The following is a 17,078-nucleotide window of genomic DNA, read 5'->3' on the forward strand; positions in this document are numbered from 1 at the left end:
CTCTCACTTGCGCTGGGACTTAACACATCCCCAAGGTCAGAGCTGCTGAGGCTGGCTCAGTCATGTCATTTAAATAGAAGCCTTTGAATAAATAGCTTGTCTCCTATCTGCAAATGTTTGTGCACAGGAACCAAGACCAGCCAATAGGATGAGACAAAAAAAACCCTGTTAGTTTTGGCACAGAATTCTGCCCATGGCTTTTGTTACTTCATAGCATGTGCTATTTCCTTCTCTCCCTATGAATAACCCAACAGGAAATACAGTTGGTGTCATTTATAGTAAAGAACCATTAGGGTCCAACCATAAATATGAAGTCTGTATAGTATATCAAACAACAGCTAAATACCATCTCCTTGTCTGTAATAGTAAACTCAGTGTCAAGGACACATACTGTATGAGCTTTATGAATATTGTTTAGTAGTTCTTGGTAGAAGTAAGAAAATCAGCAGCAAATAAGTATTTCAGAGGTCTGGAACGTGACAATTCGCCTTGCAAATAGCATCAAAGTCCAGACCTTGTTGGTTCCATTCTATTTCTGTAATTCCAGTATCCAATAAAAAAAGATAAAAGCACCTTTTACCACAGTTCAAATTAAATGGGGGGTGATTATGAGGAGAAACCAAATACAAATAGCGTCATTGTCACTCCCGGAAAAACCTTAGATTAATGTGATAAAATCGGCTTTTGCAAATGGAAATGATTGCAAAAGCAGCTCACAATCCTCTCAAAATGCAGATTTTTAACATTTGCATTTTCATCCTGCTTAAGGCGCACGCTATAAAGGTTCTAACCGAGTTCACTAACAGCTGGTGCACAGGCAGGGAAGGACAAGCAAGGCAGGAATCGGAAAGGAGAAATCGGGGGCACCACTCACCACCAGGTTGCCGATGACCATGACCATCATGAAGACGATGAGGCACATGGCCTGCCCGGCCACCTCCATGCAGTCCCACATGGTCTCGATCCACTCGCCACACAGGATCCGGAAGACGATGAGGAAGGAGTGGAAGAAGTCGTTCATGTGCCAGCGAGGCAGCTCGCAGTCCGAGGCGATCTTGCACACGCAGTCCTTGTAGCTCTTGCCGAAGAGCTGCATCCCCACCACGGCGAAGATGAAGACGATGATGGCCAGCACCAGGGTGAGGTTCCCCAGGGCCCCTACCGAGTTCCCGATGATCTTGATCAGCATGTTGAGGGTCGGCCATGATTTGGCCAGCTTGAACACACGGAGCTGTTTCACAGAACCAGAAGAGGGGACACATTCAACCCTGCCGTCTTTAGCAGTTGAGCAACACCAAGATTCTTAAAATACCCCAAACCTGGGCCTTGATGTTTGAGGTCCTGCAGGTGCTTGAGCATTCACACATTGTAAAACTTCGGTGCTGCCCATAATGTCCAACCCTAACAACTGTTGCTCATGCGCCAACGTTTCTAATCTGAAGGAGTCACCTCTCAATTTCAAAGAAGCTTCAAGGCCTTTTTCCTCTATGCAGAAGAGCGATTTAAACATTGGAAAATGTGATAGAAAACAAAATCAATTTTTTACTGAAATAAAAACTAGTTAACTCACGGAGACTTAACATAGAGACTTTAACCTTTACTGCAGCCTGCACCACTTTGGTCCACAAAAAAATGTGCTTGTGACCCTGATCAAAAATGGTTGAAGTGATTTGTGTTTTCGACGGCTTACCTTCTACAAAAATCTGGCCTGTACTCCCAGTACCCCCAGTGCAGTGCACCCAAGGTTATGAACCACTGCTTTCAAGTTAAAAAGTCCTCTTTCGTCCTTCGAAACGACTAACTAATTTACAGTAACTCCTAGTGTTTAAGGGGAGAAGAACTCATATCGTACCAGACGAAATGACCTCAGGACAGACAAACCCTGGACGTTTGCAAGCCCCAGCTCCACCAGGCTCAGAGTGACAATGATGCTGTCAAAGATATTCCAGCCAGTCTGGAAATAGTAATATGGGTCCAGGGCGATAATCTTGAACACCATCTCAGCCGTGAAGATTCCTGTGAAAACCTGCAGGCATCCCAAAACACTAAAATTAGTTTATCTATTGTTTCAAATCCCAGCTGGCACACAAATAAGATGCAAAGCTGCTCTTTATTAATGATGATGTACCTTTTGAAGATGGTGGTCCTGTGAATCTGAAATAAGGCTAATTTGTTTGCTCCTCTACATATATTGTGCTATAAACTGAATTTGTATGGCAATCTCTTCTAAGTATACTGGGGGCTCACCCCAGTGAAATACATAGTTAAAAGTTAAGTAAATTAACTAATTCAAGACAGACTGGTACAGGTGTTTACAGGTGTAAATCTGAGCTACAGAAACAGGAGAGAAAGCTGGTGTCGGATTCTTACCAAGTTCCCCACAGAGAGTATATGCTCAAAATCCTGGCTCATGGGGTAGTGTTCCATGGCCATGAAGAGGGTGTTCAGCACAATGCAGATTGTGATGCCAAGGTCAACAAAGGGGTCCATCACCACAAAGTGGACGGCATGCTTAAATTTAATCCACAAAGGGCAACAGTCCCATTTCAGGACCTTATTGGCAAATTTGTACCACCAAGGAGGACATTTTTGCTGTGCCTCTTCAAGTTCTTGTACCAAGAATAACAGGAAAAGAAAAGAAAACAGCAAAAAAGTTATCAACATCAAGAGACATTGAGAGCAGAAACTGCAGCCAGACTTCTTAGTGATACAGTCTGACACAACGTGTGTTCGCAGATTGAGATAGCAGACTCCAAACTGTTTTAATAGTCTATCAGACACTTCAACTCTACTCTAGCTGATGGACATGTGGACAACAGACAGAAGATACCCCAAGGTTGTTAGAAATATCAGCTGCACTTCCTTTAGAAGGTTTTTCAAACACACTCAGAGGAGAAATGTCACAATATTAGCTTCTTTTCACAAGCAAGTCATTTTCTTCAAGTTCAGACCTGACGTGTGCTCGTGAGAAAAGCAGAGAAAACTCTTCAAAGATATGCTGAAGACCAATCTGATGTGCAACACCAGCTCATTGACAGAAGAAGGCCCTGCTTCAACGCTCTCTGCACCTTGAAACCATGCCATGGCATCAAGAGACAGGAAAGCAGCAACAGCAGAAACAGCAGGATGTGGACCAGATCATCTATTTTATTCTGGAATACAAATTCAAATTGCAATAGGATCCATCTATTCCAGATTGGCGTCTCTGGGTGCCTTTGGACCCACCAATTAGTAGGTGATCATGGAAGACAATCGTCCTCAACTACAAGGGATATCAATACAGCTATTAACCGTCTTTAAAAGGATAAAAGGTTAAAGGCTATTTTTCTGACAGTAGGATTTTGACAAGAGCATTGGTGTGATACCAACTGGACCTGAGTGGTGACAGGGTGCTGAGCTGGAAAAGCATGGGAATTATCACCTTACAGGCATGTTATTGTGCAGAAGCAGAACATCATCCACCCCTCACACTCTCTCCTCCTGCAACAATGCTACATGAGCTCTTATCAAATCAGTTCTTACATGAACAGTGACACTTGATAATCCTACCAGTTAGAAATTGCATCAGATTAATGCTGCGATGGCTTAACTTCCCTGTAAGCCGATGGTATTTTAAACCGATCAAGTCAATTATCGTGTGCATGCATGTGATTATTAGAAGCTTTTATTAGACAGACCCAGTAGTTAAAAGGCAACAGGACAGTAAATCTATAACTTCATTATAAAAATTTGGTGAAAGGCCAGAATACAATTGGGAATAACATATATTTGACCTATTAAAGTAAGAGGTGAAGTCATATGGTTATAAACAAAAATTCAGTGAAGCTCTCAGAAAGGTGTACCAGGGCCAGCTTCACACTGGACAGTGAACCATGAGCACCATCTTGGTATAGCAGAGTTAGGAAAGATAATACATGACACAGACTACAGGAAACTGGGAAAGCAAAAGTAAATGCATTGAGTGTGCATGGTCAAAAAAAGTACACAAAAACCTTTGTAAATTAAAATCTGTTAACTGTGGTAAAAACCTTGTTCATGTCTTTGTTCTGTACATCCAATTTCAACACAAGCAGCCAACGCAGCAGGGAATCGTCAAGCCCATGTTGCATGTTACGCAATACTGCTTAGTATCAGTTACCTTCCATAGCATTCGTGAGGACACTGACGGCGCTGGCTCTCCTCTTCTGCAGTCCAGGGTCTTCCAGGTGGCCAATACTGGGCCTGGATTTCAGATTCTCCTTCTCTTTTTTCTCCTCTTCAGCGACAGACTAGAGAGATGCACCACACGGTGACAGAATAAACTAAGAGCGACTGAGACAGACACCACAGTTTGGTAAATGTGGATTTCTGGAAGTGGATTTCAACATTATAAATCTACTTGTGTGATGACTTAAAAATATGTACACTGTGATGTCAATATCTGGCCTGAAATGACAGCCAGTTCGCACGACCAGGTGAAGGGAGTTATATGGGATGATTGAAATCACCAGGCCCCAGCTCTACAATCCTGGAATAACAGGACAGGACGAGAGTCAGTTAAAAGACTTAGTCATTAACTAAGTCATTAGTCAACCCAGCTGGTTGGAGGAGCTGGGAGGAGCCGAACCAGGTTCTGGGAGGTGCCACAGGACTCTGCTATCTCAGGCAATTCATTAGACGAGCTTTCATAGCTGTACACATATTCAGACTGCTCCTGCTGCACAATGTAGGCTTGACTTCCTACTCAGTTTGAACAGACGCCCACCTCTTCATCACTGGAGACCCGGTCGATGATGACTCTCGGCACGATCCTGCCATTACAGTCCCTGAGGGCCCCCCCGTCCTCCCCCAGACTGTGCTCGTCGTCGGCGAACTCCTGCTCGGACACGCTGTCCTTCTTCCTCCCCTTGTGACTGCCCAGCGAGGAGTGGCTGGCGTGGACTCCTGCCGACCCGTGCAGCTGTTAATGGGCAATTAACAGTAACGAGTTCAGCGCTGGGGTCCTTTCGCTTGCCGGCTCGGAAAACATTATTAATAACTGGGTGAAAATCACTAAAAAACAATAGTAATGAAAACTAAAGAATCTATTACAATTCAAAATCATCTTCCCGTTCCAGGTTCCTACCTAAAATTGTAGATGCTATGTCAGTGTATAATATGGATAAATAGATATACATGTATGATAGAAAAGGATTAAATATCTGTATTTTTGTAGACAACAAAGGCAACAAAACCATACAATAAGATTCAACCGCAATTTAGTGAAGTCTAATAAAGATGTAAAGACAAATTTTTGAGGAAATATATCCTTGTGCAGGGACACCCAGGTGCAGATCGCCTAGCCTCAGTGTGACAGAGTAGCTTCCTCCTACAGAAGTTCACCCAGAGCCACAGGGGAGTCAAGACTCGGGCTTGTCAGGGGTCCTGCTGCAGAAGGGAAAGAATTCACCCCCCCAGTGCCGTCCATCCCAGTACGGAATGAACTAACTGAATCAGCCCTTTGACTAATGGATTCGGAAGCCCACGGATGTGCGAGATTCTTTTATTCCACTGAGAGACTAAAAACAACCATATTCTCTTCGGCTCCTTTTCCCAGGTGCCACCTTTTTTACTTGAATTCCCGCCATCATGACTGATACGTCCATCACTGTAATAACATCCGTAATACTTTATAAACCCTTTTACAGTAGAGGTACACAGGCATTCATAGTGCACCTAAACCTGATATGAATCCTAGCTCGAACCCTACCTCAGGCCATCACAAATTTACCTCATATAGAGGCTTGAAAAGCAATCATTTAAAAGAGTTTCATCTTGACCTCTGACAATTGTGCATTGTGTGGGTATTAATATAATTACTTAAGTATCTATTGGAACAAACATTGGAAACCAGTACCAGAGCTGTTCCATAGCCTGTGTGAATGTGGCTGCATAAGACCGCATTCATGTATAATGTGGCCAAGAAAGGCTACTGCAGATGCTGGATGTGGTGGAAGAAGCTCACCCCCGCCTCCTGTTTCTTCAGCTGTTCCAGGATCCGCTGGAACTCCTCCTCCTTCTCTTTGGCCTCAGCCATGGTGGCTTCGTTCTGCTCTGCGTACGCCATGGCCACCACAGCCAGGATGAGGTTGATGAGGTAGAAGGAGCCCAGGAAGATGATCACCACGAAGAAGATCATGTAGGTCTTGCCAGCTGCTCGGAGCGTCTGCATCGCAAGAAAAGGCACCCAGTTTGGTAGGGCAATGCAGAGGGGTTGTCCACTCTTGGTCCTGCAGGTCTCTTTGTAACGCCAACAGCTTCAGAACTGACGAAAGCTGTTTAGCTGATTCGGGTAACCCCATGCTTAGCAACCCCGGGCAGTTCAGTGCTGAGCTGGATTGAAACCCAGCATTCGGGGAGGTCTTCCATAACCAGTGCTGGTCAGCACAGATATGATTGAGCATTTCAGTAGAGTTTACGTCAGCTTCATAGAGCTTAAATACTTGCTTGACAGCACTGTGAAATGACAGGGGTAGCATTTGTTATCCTAGACTCTGATCTTCAAGGTTCACAATTTTCACAGTTTACTTAGGTTTCTTTAAATCATCAGCAGCTCAAGACTTAGGAAAAGGTTGAGCTGAAATAAGATTTAAACGGAGCCATAGACTGGTAATTGTGTACAAATGTAGCTTCCATCATTAAATTCCCAGGTCTGGTCATCCAGGAGTTTCAATGCCTGCCTTGCATGCCACGGCTAAATTAACCAGAACAGAAATCCTCTTTGAAATGCTCAAAAATACATTTCGGTTGAATAATTCCTCATTTTATTCATCCAAACCTGCACGTCAGAATCGGTAAGGAGGGCACAAGTACCAGCTGGAAGAGATTCTCCCAGAAGTCCTGCGTCATCAGGCGAAACAGAGCCAGGAAAGCCCAGCCAAAGGTGTCGTAGCTGGTGTAGCCATAATTCGGGTTCTTTCCAGCCTTCATGCAGGTGTATCCTTCTGGGCACCTCCTGTCAGCATGGTAGTGGCCACATATGAGTTCAAACAGCAACCACCTGGACAGCCTCATTCTCTAACCTCCACCCACCACCCTCAGTCTTATGCTTGACACATGCCCTGATATAGTATCCGGAGGCATTTAACAGCATTATATTGTAGAAACTATGCTAATTATACACAGGATGAGCTATGCACTCAGGCATTGCTCACAAAGATTTCCATCTACTTAAATGCACCCAGTAGGTCCCATGTCTCATGATATATTGCGTATATAAGGTCCAGTAGAGCACAGCTTTTGAATAGGTATAGTAAGGTAAATGTAATTGCTCAGCCAAGCACATAGTGCTCAGCCTGCTGGATTAGTGGGTACTGTAGATCTAAGTGTGAGATATGATGCATGTCCTGCATGATATTATGATATGTACTAATTAGTCATATATGTCTAAAAAAGATGCCCACTTATGACTGTAATTTTTTGCTTTAGTGAAGAAACTCAGCTCCCAGAACACACAGAACATGAAAAATTGTCAACAACATCCCATCATCTAGAAGTTATTCAACGTGCTCTTAGTGACACAAAATGAACCTACCCAGCATCCGAGCTGTTCCCACAAAGGAGGGCATCCAAGCTGCCTTCCAGGAAGTAGAAATTGTCTTAGAAATATAAAAAAAGACAAGGAAGCTTTTAGAGCCTTATTCTTCACTACCACTGCGGGAAGCAAATGCACCGAAAAGTTATTAAAAAAATCAAAATCCATTTATTCCTCAGCATTACCGTTTGCTCCAAGTGTAGGCAAAATTAAGTTCTACATTTTTTTTTAAATTTGGACTTTACAGTGAAAACTCAACTTTAGGAATTAGGGATTTTGAGGAGTGCATAAAGGCAAATTCGCATATAGTTAAGTTGTACCCTATAATCCTTATAAAAAAAACCCTACTAACCTCTTACAGTAATTCAAGATATGTAATATCTTGTAATAGCAAATAGCAAATGTAATAACAAATAAAAGTAAATAAGATGACTATACAGGCTCACTAACTAGCTTTTGTAGGAGTGCTTGGTGAAGTTTTCAGAGAATAAAGCACTTTTTCAATATTTTTATTTTACAGAGCTGAAAAGCATAACCTGAGACTATTATTAATTATTAAATATTATGTATAACTGTATATTATTTTCTATTTTTATGCCCCGCCAATCTGGAATAACTAATTTAGAACTAGAGGTGAACTCTGACCTCTACACACGCCCTTCTGACACGCCCACCTACCAGAACCTTGTCCAGTCACATGCAACCAGCTCTACAGTGCTGTACAGGAGAGTTAACACAGATTGGAGTGTTAACCACAGAGTGGTGTGTTGTTGATTGATATCACTGCAAGTTTGCTGGCACCCAAAAGGCTTTAGGAGCCACTGTTTTGCAGTAACCAAGGAAAGTCTAGCTCATTTAGATTTTGTGGTATTCTTTGTCATTCCAAGTTATAAATCAAAGCATTGCACACTAAGTCGTTGTCATTCTAAGATATGAATCAGAGCATTGCACACTAATTCCTGATTTACCGTTATTGTTCACATATTCATTCCAGTCAAACACAGAGGTATCATTCATGTAATCAGAAGTGGAGTTCCGATGGTTGTCATCAACAATCCATGTGTCATTCATGAGTGGGGGCCATCTGACACACTTCTGCCTGAGATTACCCATGAACAGCTGGAGCCCGATGAGTGCAAATACGCTTAGACAGAACACTGTCAGAATCATCACGTCTGACAGCTTCTTCACTGACTGAATCAGAGCTCCAACAATGGTTTTCAAACCTGACAAGACAGATAACATAAGCATTGTCAGCTGAACTGCAAGAAGTGGGAAACTGTTATTTTCTTTAATTATTGAAGGCATTGAGTAGTTTAGAGTCATGGAAGGGATGATTAATAACCTGCATTTTCCTGTAATTTCATTTGTTGGATTTGCACTCATTTGTGTGCGTCATCAGAGATTCTCTCTTAAATTCCTACAAACTGTTTTAAATATCTTTTTCAATGCGTTTTTTCTGTTTTTTTGCTAAGTATGGAGTCAGTCAATGTATCATATCATTGCACCACACTCTTTGGCTCCCTAAAAAAACAATACATCTGCTACAAAACCTTGTTTTATGTTTCTTTTAAATCATGTGAGACAAATATTTACTTTGGGTACATCAGGACATGTTCCACCTATGCATGTGCAGCAAAGAATGGAGGGATACCCTGTACCCAAATTGCCATACCCAGGACCTAGACAATATAAACCTGCAGGACATGCAGAGGCACAAAAAAAGAGTAAATCACAAATTGAGCTGTGAAAGTAATACTATTCACATCAATATGGTTTGGGGTATTGGATGTGTTAGCCACAGAACATATAAAAGTGTGATGTGGACATAACTCTACCCAAACTTTGTCCAAAGTAGGGTTTTTGCTGGCCTCTACCACACACACACACACACACTCGAATATACAGAGGCACACTCACGACCGCAAGCATTCAGAACAGATCTCCGTGTGCTGGTCAAAGATTAAGTCTGGATCTTCTTCAGCAGCACGTACCAGGAATTACTGTGATTGTTTTAAGAGCTCGGAGTACACGGAAGGTCCTGAGAGCAGAGACGTTGCCCAAATCGATAAATTCAGTGGCGTACCTGCACATAAACATAAATAAACACATTGATACCACTGAAAAAGCATATACTGTGTTATCAACTGTTATTGGTGACGTCTGTAATTCTGTTGGCCGTATTTTTGCACGCAGTGCATTTTACAAAAGGCAACGCTGATCTGTTGCTATGGTAAATGATATGGTTTAACAGAGGTTAAATTTAGATCAAGGCAACTGTCCACTTGTGATGCCAAATGGTAGCATTATCTCTCTGACAGCTGATGAGAGAAGGGATGGACCACTCAGCCACCTAGTGGATGCACGCAACAGTTCTGTAAATCAAATTGCTTATTACAGGGGCCGTGCTTTGTGCATGAACTCAAACTTACCAGCAATATTTTTACTCTCTGTGAAGCTATATAATACAGTAGCTGTAACAGTCATTCATGCTTGAGAGGTGGAAACAGGAGCAGGACATAAAGGTGCATTTCAAACAGAAATCTTCAGACAGACCCTCTAAATGTAACATTCCTCACTGCTCATTAATTATTAGACCCTTAGACAAATAGTTGCACTGTGCAGGCAACAGGGAAGCTATTTAAGTTCTTCGAATGCACAGAGCTAAAGCATCACACATTATTGATTAATAAGAGCAAAAAGCAGAGAGGATTTATCTTCTCAGATAACACTAGGAAGCAAAGAGGATCTGTCTCCAGTGCCAGGAATGGCAATGACAATCACAAAACACTCCTTCCAAGACTTGAGGATCGTTAATAAATCAAGGCATGATGGAGAGAGAGCAGCTCTCACTGAAATGGTGAGAAATGGCATAGCGGTTTCATACTGTGGTGGGACAGGCTAAATATAGGTCTGGTACCTGACCCTGATTCCATAGTTGACAAACGTTTTCATTCAAACACGCAGTGTTGTTCGGAAAGGTTAAAGAACACTGGAGTTGAACACACAGGACTAGATCCGGGAGATTAATTCTAATGTGCTGCTGATGCTGTGATACTTAACCCATTGCTCACCTCTTTAACCCCCCAGCCCGTTCAAATGACCCCCCAGGTCCTAGAGAAACGTGGGTCTGTGTGTCCATCTCTGTAATCTCTCTCTCCCACGCCCAGGTAGGAGGCACACAGAAACAACGCCTCACAATTTCCTTTCTGGCAGTTATTTCTCATAAATCAGCAGAGCCGAACACATACTTACGCCATGGTAATAACACTGAAGTCCAGCCAGTTCCAGGGATCTCGAAGGAATGTAAAATCTCCAATGCAGAAGCCTCTTGCTAAAACCTTGACCAGCGCTTCAAAGGTATAAATACCTGTAAAAGCATATCTGAAACACAGTGGGAGTGGAGGGCCAGAGTTTAAAAGATGGACATAGACTGTACAAATATAATAAAGGGGGAATATTCTCAATACTTAAGATGAACACCTTTATAACAAGGCTTCAGTGGCTGCAAAAGACCCAGTCTAAATGTAATCTAATAGACCTAAATCTAAATAAAACCTAAAACATACAGTTCCTAATAAGGTTATCATGAAATATTTTAGTTTAAAGGACACTTTCAGAAGTAGGAATTTATCCCACAAATATCTTGATTGATTGAGAAGGATCAGAAATGTCCAGGTGCACTTCTTTTCTAAAAACCCCATCTTTCATCACCCAGCAAAATGGCATAAAATAATTTTGAATAACTGGTTTTGCAACCTGTAGTTAAGTGCTGAATGAGCAACAGACTTTGTTAAACTACAGCATTCACACAAATAGTGGTGTTAACGAATGGTTCAATATATTTATATTTATATTATAATGAAATAAATGCATACTTACTCTACGTTTTTACTCCAGGATGGAGGGTTGTTCATTGTCATGAACACACAATTTGCTAGAATGGTTATCATGATGAACATGCTAAATAATTTAATTCAGAATTAAGGAGCAAAAACAGCCCAGGGAACATGGCCTAGCTCATGGACGTATCAGCAAGATATATTTCTCTCTTACTTTGATTTTATTTTCATGTATTATCAATGATAGGCTGCCAAGTTGAAGACATTAGGACAGAAAAAGAAACTAGTTCCAAAATAATTTCTGTGCTACAAAAAAATAAATAAACGAATATCTGAACTGAGCTACCTCACCCAAAGCTATACTGCTCCATCGTCAGGAAAAACGTCATTGAAAAATAACGTACTAAAGGACTGAAGAAACAATATTTTCCTGAGAGGCTCACAGAAGATTAAAGAAAATAGACTGTAGCCCCACTAAATACAATCCAGTCTTTTCATACATCCATGCATTCAGAGATAGCTGTTTTATTGTCTCAGGAAAGCCAAAAAAAGGATTTTTGCAAAAGGATATGAATGTATTAGAATTTTAATCGCTCCTCTCCTAATAAGACTAAATGGGCTCAGAATGTAGCAGGCAGGCTCTGCATTAAACCTGTAGATTGTTTTCCCTCTGCTAATGACTATAAATGTCTGGAAAACAAAAAGAGAACATTATTAAACACTCTGCTGCAGTCACTTTTCTGAGGTAATTAAGAAAAGCATATAAGATTTTTTACAAAGAAGAGAAGGCCATTAGGCCCATCTTGGTTGTTTGGTTGCTAGTAGCAACCACTAGTAGCTTGATTTAAGGATCTCATCCAGCTGGTTCTGTAAAGAAGCCAGGGTATTGACCTAAGCCACAGTGCTGGGGTGGCTTGCTCCAGGCTGTCACAACTTTCACACAAGAAATCTCAACTGGAAACATCTCAACAGCTTCGCAAGCAAAAAAACAAAATGCTGAAACTAAGATTCTAGTGCTTTTGCACAGTATTTTCATAATCCTTTTTTTTTTTGCTGTGAACTAATTTTTATTATAGTGTTTTTTAAACTCAACCTTGACCAATTTCTATTAAACTAAAATATTATATAATATACATAATTAAAAATACGTCCATCTCCGTCATTAAAACAAGCATTTAAATGTCTCTTAAGAGTCTCCTGCACTAGTAAAACACTGACTCTAGAGTCTCCTGCACTAGTAAAACACTGACTCTAGTCTCCTGTACTAGTAAAACACTGACTCTAGTCTCCTGTACTAGTAAAACACTGACTCTAGAGGCTCCTGACCTAGTGAAACACTGACTCTAGAGGGCCCTTGTACTAGTGAAACACTGACTCTATAGGGGCCTTGTACTAGTGAAACACTGACTCTATAGGGCCCTTGTACTAGTGAAACACTGACTCTAAAGGCTCCTGACCTAGCGAAACACTGACTCTAGAGGCTCAAGTACTAGTAAAACGCTGATTCTACAGGCTCATGTAGTAAAACACTGACTGACTTTCTTTGCTCTGTAGTAGGGGTCCAGGTCCTCTATAGGGTCGTTGAGAATCTCCGGAGGTGGGTCACCGTATATGAAGGGCAGGGGTTTGCCAGCCTCCAGGTCACTGGCAGGCTTGGGGAGGTCTTCCTCGGCCACCTCTACGTGCTGCTTCTTCTGCTTCTCAGCCGCCTCCTGCTCGACGCGCCTCTCGATCTCCGCCAGAGACTCCGGCGTGAAGCGACGGAAGACTTCGGGGCCTGTCGGAGGGAGCAGGTTCGCCATCTTCGCATTCTGCACCGCGGGCAGTTCCTCTTGCAGCACTCTCAGCAAAGGGCTGCAAGACAGAGGTGTGTATGAGTTCCACCTGTCAGACGCCCCGTTCGTTCTGAGTTCTTGTCTCTATAAGGAGGACACCCAGTGTATAGCCGAGCTATAAATCACACTTCAGATAAGGGCTTGCGGGTTTCCCATCGAAATTGTTCATGGCTCTTCAGTGGTTTGTATGCTGTCCCCGTGTTTGTGTGGGTTTCCTCTGGGTGCTCTGCTTTCCACCACAGTCCAAAGAGAAGCTGGTGGGTTAATTGGTCTGGTGTGTTTGTGTCAGAGTGTGCCCGGCAATAGACTGGTGTCCCACTCAAGGTGTATCCTGCCTTGCTTATTGGGTTAGGTCCCAGCCCCCCCACAATCGTCTACGGGACAAACTGGCTAGAAAATGGATGGAGAAATAGATATTCACTAACAGTATCAGTACAGCATCAATAAACATGCCAGCTGACCTCTGCTTGCAATTATTAACACACTTAAATTGTGCTCATAAAGCACAGGTTTACAAACACATAATGTAGTGTTAAAAACTGTTTCTCATTTGCGTTTGCAACCTCTAAACCAAAGTCTACCCTCTTCTAATCATGGGGGGACTTAGACAAAACAAAGCCCAAACCTTGGAGCATCAAAACACTCAGGAAGGTCAGATTCCAAGCCTCTTATTGCATCCCATTGCAAAGAACCAGTCCATCCGAATAGCTGGATATATTCACTGGCAATTTGATTTACATAATAAGGGCACTGACTATGTTCAACGTTGCAGGGAGTCCACAGCATAGATGTTCCCCAGAGGCAAACCCAAAACATTTCACCTCAATTCCAGCAACAGAGAGACTACATTTTATCCCTACAAGCAGGAATCTACATTGAGAAAAGTATATGGTGGCAGTGATGTGCCATTTTTCACCATTTTGTATAGCACATTATGTCTAACAATTACTTGTTATGATTTCCTTCATCTATCCATCTTAAGCCCTTAATATATCCTTATTTCATTTATCCTAAATGGAAGCCTAACCCAGCAGGTAGAGCACACAAGGTTAACTGCACCCTGGAAAGGGTGCCAGTCCTTCACAGTGGGGCAAACACCCACACACACACAATTTAGATGTTAAATGAGAAGGAACTGAGGGTTTTAGGGCTGTAGTGAAGGTCTGGGGACTAGATTCTCAGGATAGGTCTATTTTATTTGTTTTTAAATATTACTCTTTGCTTAGCGGACACTGTTGTCCAGGGAGAATTGCAGTTGTCTACAATATACAATAAGTCGAAAACCAAAACAGAAACCATAACAACAACAAAAAAGACAATATGAATAATTCCATCAATATCCAATAAAGAGCAGCATGAAGGTACAGTAATACCACGCAGGGACAGGGCAGAACAGTTGTTTCGCAATGAGGTCATTACAATGCAAATCCAGGGGGAGGCAAAAGATAACATCACAAAGTTAAGACAGCATGCGACCAGAAATCAACAGGAGTAGTGCAGTACATACTGTAAATACAGGTAGCCTGGGAGTGACTGAATGTATAACTGAGAGAGAAGACAACAATGACATTACTGCCCCTGTCAAGTGTGTGTGAAGGCAACACACCTGCCCTATCTATCAGCTGAAAGTAATTAGAAGATACATGCAAAGCAAGTTATTATATCAAACCAAAGGTGCAGGAACGCCAACTGTAAAACTGCTATTTTAAAACAGATGAGTTTTTTTTATGCACAGAATTTTTAAATTCCTCAAATGGTTCAACCTAAGAAAGAAAGCTGGCCGTTTTATTTTTGACTGCGAAAGAGCATTTTCTTCCAGGGTGTTGACGTGGTGAAGAAGTTCTAAACGGATAATATGGTTATCCCTTTTTCCCGTTGTTAAATTGCAAACAGATATCTCCCTCGCAGCCTGAGCAGAGCGTCTTTAAAGACCAGACCCTTTCCAGCTCAATTTCAATACCATTTTCTCTTCCTTGCTTCTCGCATGCAACCCCTCTCCTGTGCACTCTCCTTGCCTGCCTGAATGGATCTGATTTACTGCTATCTTATTCTCTCGGCACCTTCCAAATGCTGATCTCTTCTTATTACCCCCTCTTAGACCCAGCTACACCAGAGCTTGTATTATGTTTCCATAATTGCCCTCGTTTACCGGTTTGTGCTATTTTTTAACAACTCAGCAAATCCTTAAAATGACTCACCTTCATGAAAGCTTATTAATAACATATTGACAAGGTAGAAAAGATTCATTTTGAATTTTGCTTATGGGTGACACTTGCATTGTACGTCCAATACTGGAATTCCTGTCCTTGGCTTAACCGAAGTTTTATTATACCTGATCCTACTTGTGATCATATCTATTATTTCCTTTTGCATCTGTATGTAATGTCAAATATGGCTAAGGGTGTCTAAACAAAATAATAATAATGAAAGTAACAAAATGAATTTCAGTTCTAAAGCTCCTATGTCAGTGACAGATACAGGTACATTGTACTGCACACTGTAACCTGCAACAACCAGAGTGTCTGTTTCTCCTTCGCAGTCCTTTTTCAGACAGGCAAACAGTTCCTGTCCATCTGGTTTTTTGTTCGGAATGCACTTATTTCTGGAAGAGGCGAAAAGGTTTCAGATTTAAGTTCATGACTGGGAGTGCTTTTAAAAAAAAAAAGAAAGAGCAAATTGTTTTTACTCTGTTATCATGCAGCTGAAATGCAAAACTTTTTTCAACAGCTACACATGAGTGTTGCTTATCTGTATTCTCAGTCCCAATCCAGTCCTGCACTTTGACTCTTTCATCAAATTTCAGCTCAAACTATAATATGACCTAAAATATTAAAATATATAGATGAAGGAAAATTGATAAGGGCAAACAAATGAACCTTCCAATGAAGGGTCATTTTTGGAAAAGCAAAGCCGGTTGTGCTGTTTGAACTACCTCAAATAAAAGATTGTTAGCAAATCTTGTCACTTACAGGAGCCTGCGAGGGAATCGTAATTGTTTCCATTTCCAGACAGAAGTGGTTTTATTCTTTTCCCAAACTTCTAGTAACAATTTGCTGGACATCTTGTCCGGATCCATGACTTCAGTTATCAGTGAATGTTCCTTCCCGCAGTCTCTATTTAAAAAAATGCTCCCTTTCTGTCCCTCAAAAATGAATTTAAAGGGTCCTTTTGTTCATTGGCAATGATTATGAAATTTTAAGTTCCACCCTCTGGCTGCATTTGAAAGAAATGAAACTCAAATCAATATTCCAATGTTTTTTCCCCCCAGTGCAGCACATTCCGAACTTTTCCCAGAAAGTTCACTTTTAGTTCTTCCTCTTTGTTTTCTTTGTGACAGTTGATTGTTCGCCTCATTCGAATTGTCCACAGCATGGCATGTGCCTATGTTTTCTAGAGGTTAATTTTGTTGAGGTATTAATCTTTGAGTTCCTCTTCACCTCTAAACTGAATTGACTGGGAGAGGAGCCTTTTCTGCTGTTCTGAACACCCAGACAAAGGCAGATTTTAACACTTAACGTGCCTGGTTTCTTAAGACAAAAAGCAAGTGTTTCTTTTTTACTGTATAAACTGTGGGATGTCTTCACAGTTCAGCAATACTTTTATCCAAGTCAAGCCAAAGACATCATGAATGCCAAACGTGTTATTCAAACAGGTTGTTCAATTTAAGAGCACATGGCCGCCAGAAACTGTGAGAAAAAGGCCCCACTCATCAGCCTAAAGAGTCTGGTCCTTTTTATGGCATAATCTGATTTTATTTCCACAGAAAGAACACAGACAAAGATGCAGTGTTCTTTTCTTTTTCAGTAGTTGTCTGGAAGCCCGCCATATGCCTCCCTTAAAATAAGTAGG

The 17,078-nt window shown here is 41.6% G+C and overlaps 1 protein-coding gene across 3 annotated transcripts in view; it reads right to left on the minus strand.

The window, feature by feature from the left end:
• The window catches only part of scn4ab (sodium channel, voltage-gated, type IV, alpha, b), a 46,678-nt gene that overhangs the window by 18,806 nt on the left and 10,794 nt on the right, over positions 1 to 17,078 (minus strand). For 2 of the 3 annotated variants that reach the window (XM_088623016.1, XM_088623015.1), the window contains exons 2-15: positions 12,933 to 13,248; positions 11,964 to 12,084; positions 11,435 to 11,522; positions 10,808 to 10,936; positions 9,547 to 9,638; positions 8,521 to 8,778; positions 7,553 to 7,616; positions 6,832 to 6,973; positions 5,984 to 6,184; positions 4,745 to 4,939; positions 4,139 to 4,268; positions 2,371 to 2,609; positions 1,853 to 2,026; positions 875 to 1,231 (exon numbers count right to left, since the gene is read on the minus strand). In XM_088623016.1, the coding sequence (XP_088479142.1) occupies positions 875 to 1,231; positions 1,853 to 2,026; positions 2,371 to 2,609; positions 4,139 to 4,268; positions 4,745 to 4,939; positions 5,984 to 6,184; positions 6,832 to 6,973; positions 7,553 to 7,616; positions 8,521 to 8,778; positions 9,547 to 9,638; positions 10,808 to 10,936; positions 11,435 to 11,522; positions 11,964 to 12,084; positions 12,933 to 13,196 (2,454 nt within the window). In that variant the 5' untranslated portion in view covers positions 13,197 to 13,248. Of the gene's footprint in view, positions 1 to 874; positions 1,232 to 1,852; positions 2,027 to 2,370; positions 2,610 to 4,138; positions 4,269 to 4,744; positions 4,940 to 5,983; positions 6,185 to 6,831; positions 6,974 to 7,552; positions 7,617 to 8,520; positions 8,779 to 9,546; positions 9,639 to 10,807; positions 10,937 to 11,434; positions 11,523 to 11,963; positions 12,085 to 12,932; positions 13,249 to 16,198; positions 16,447 to 17,078 lie in introns of those variants that run through there. The other variant, XM_088623014.1, reaches the window with a different exon arrangement.

Source organism: Lepisosteus platostomus, chromosome 28 (assembly GCF_059453375.1).
Source record: "Lepisosteus platostomus isolate fLepPlt1 chromosome 28, fLepPlt1.hap1, whole genome shotgun sequence".
In the NCBI taxonomy this organism is placed as follows: domain Eukaryota; kingdom Metazoa; phylum Chordata; class Actinopteri; order Semionotiformes; family Lepisosteidae; genus Lepisosteus; species Lepisosteus platostomus.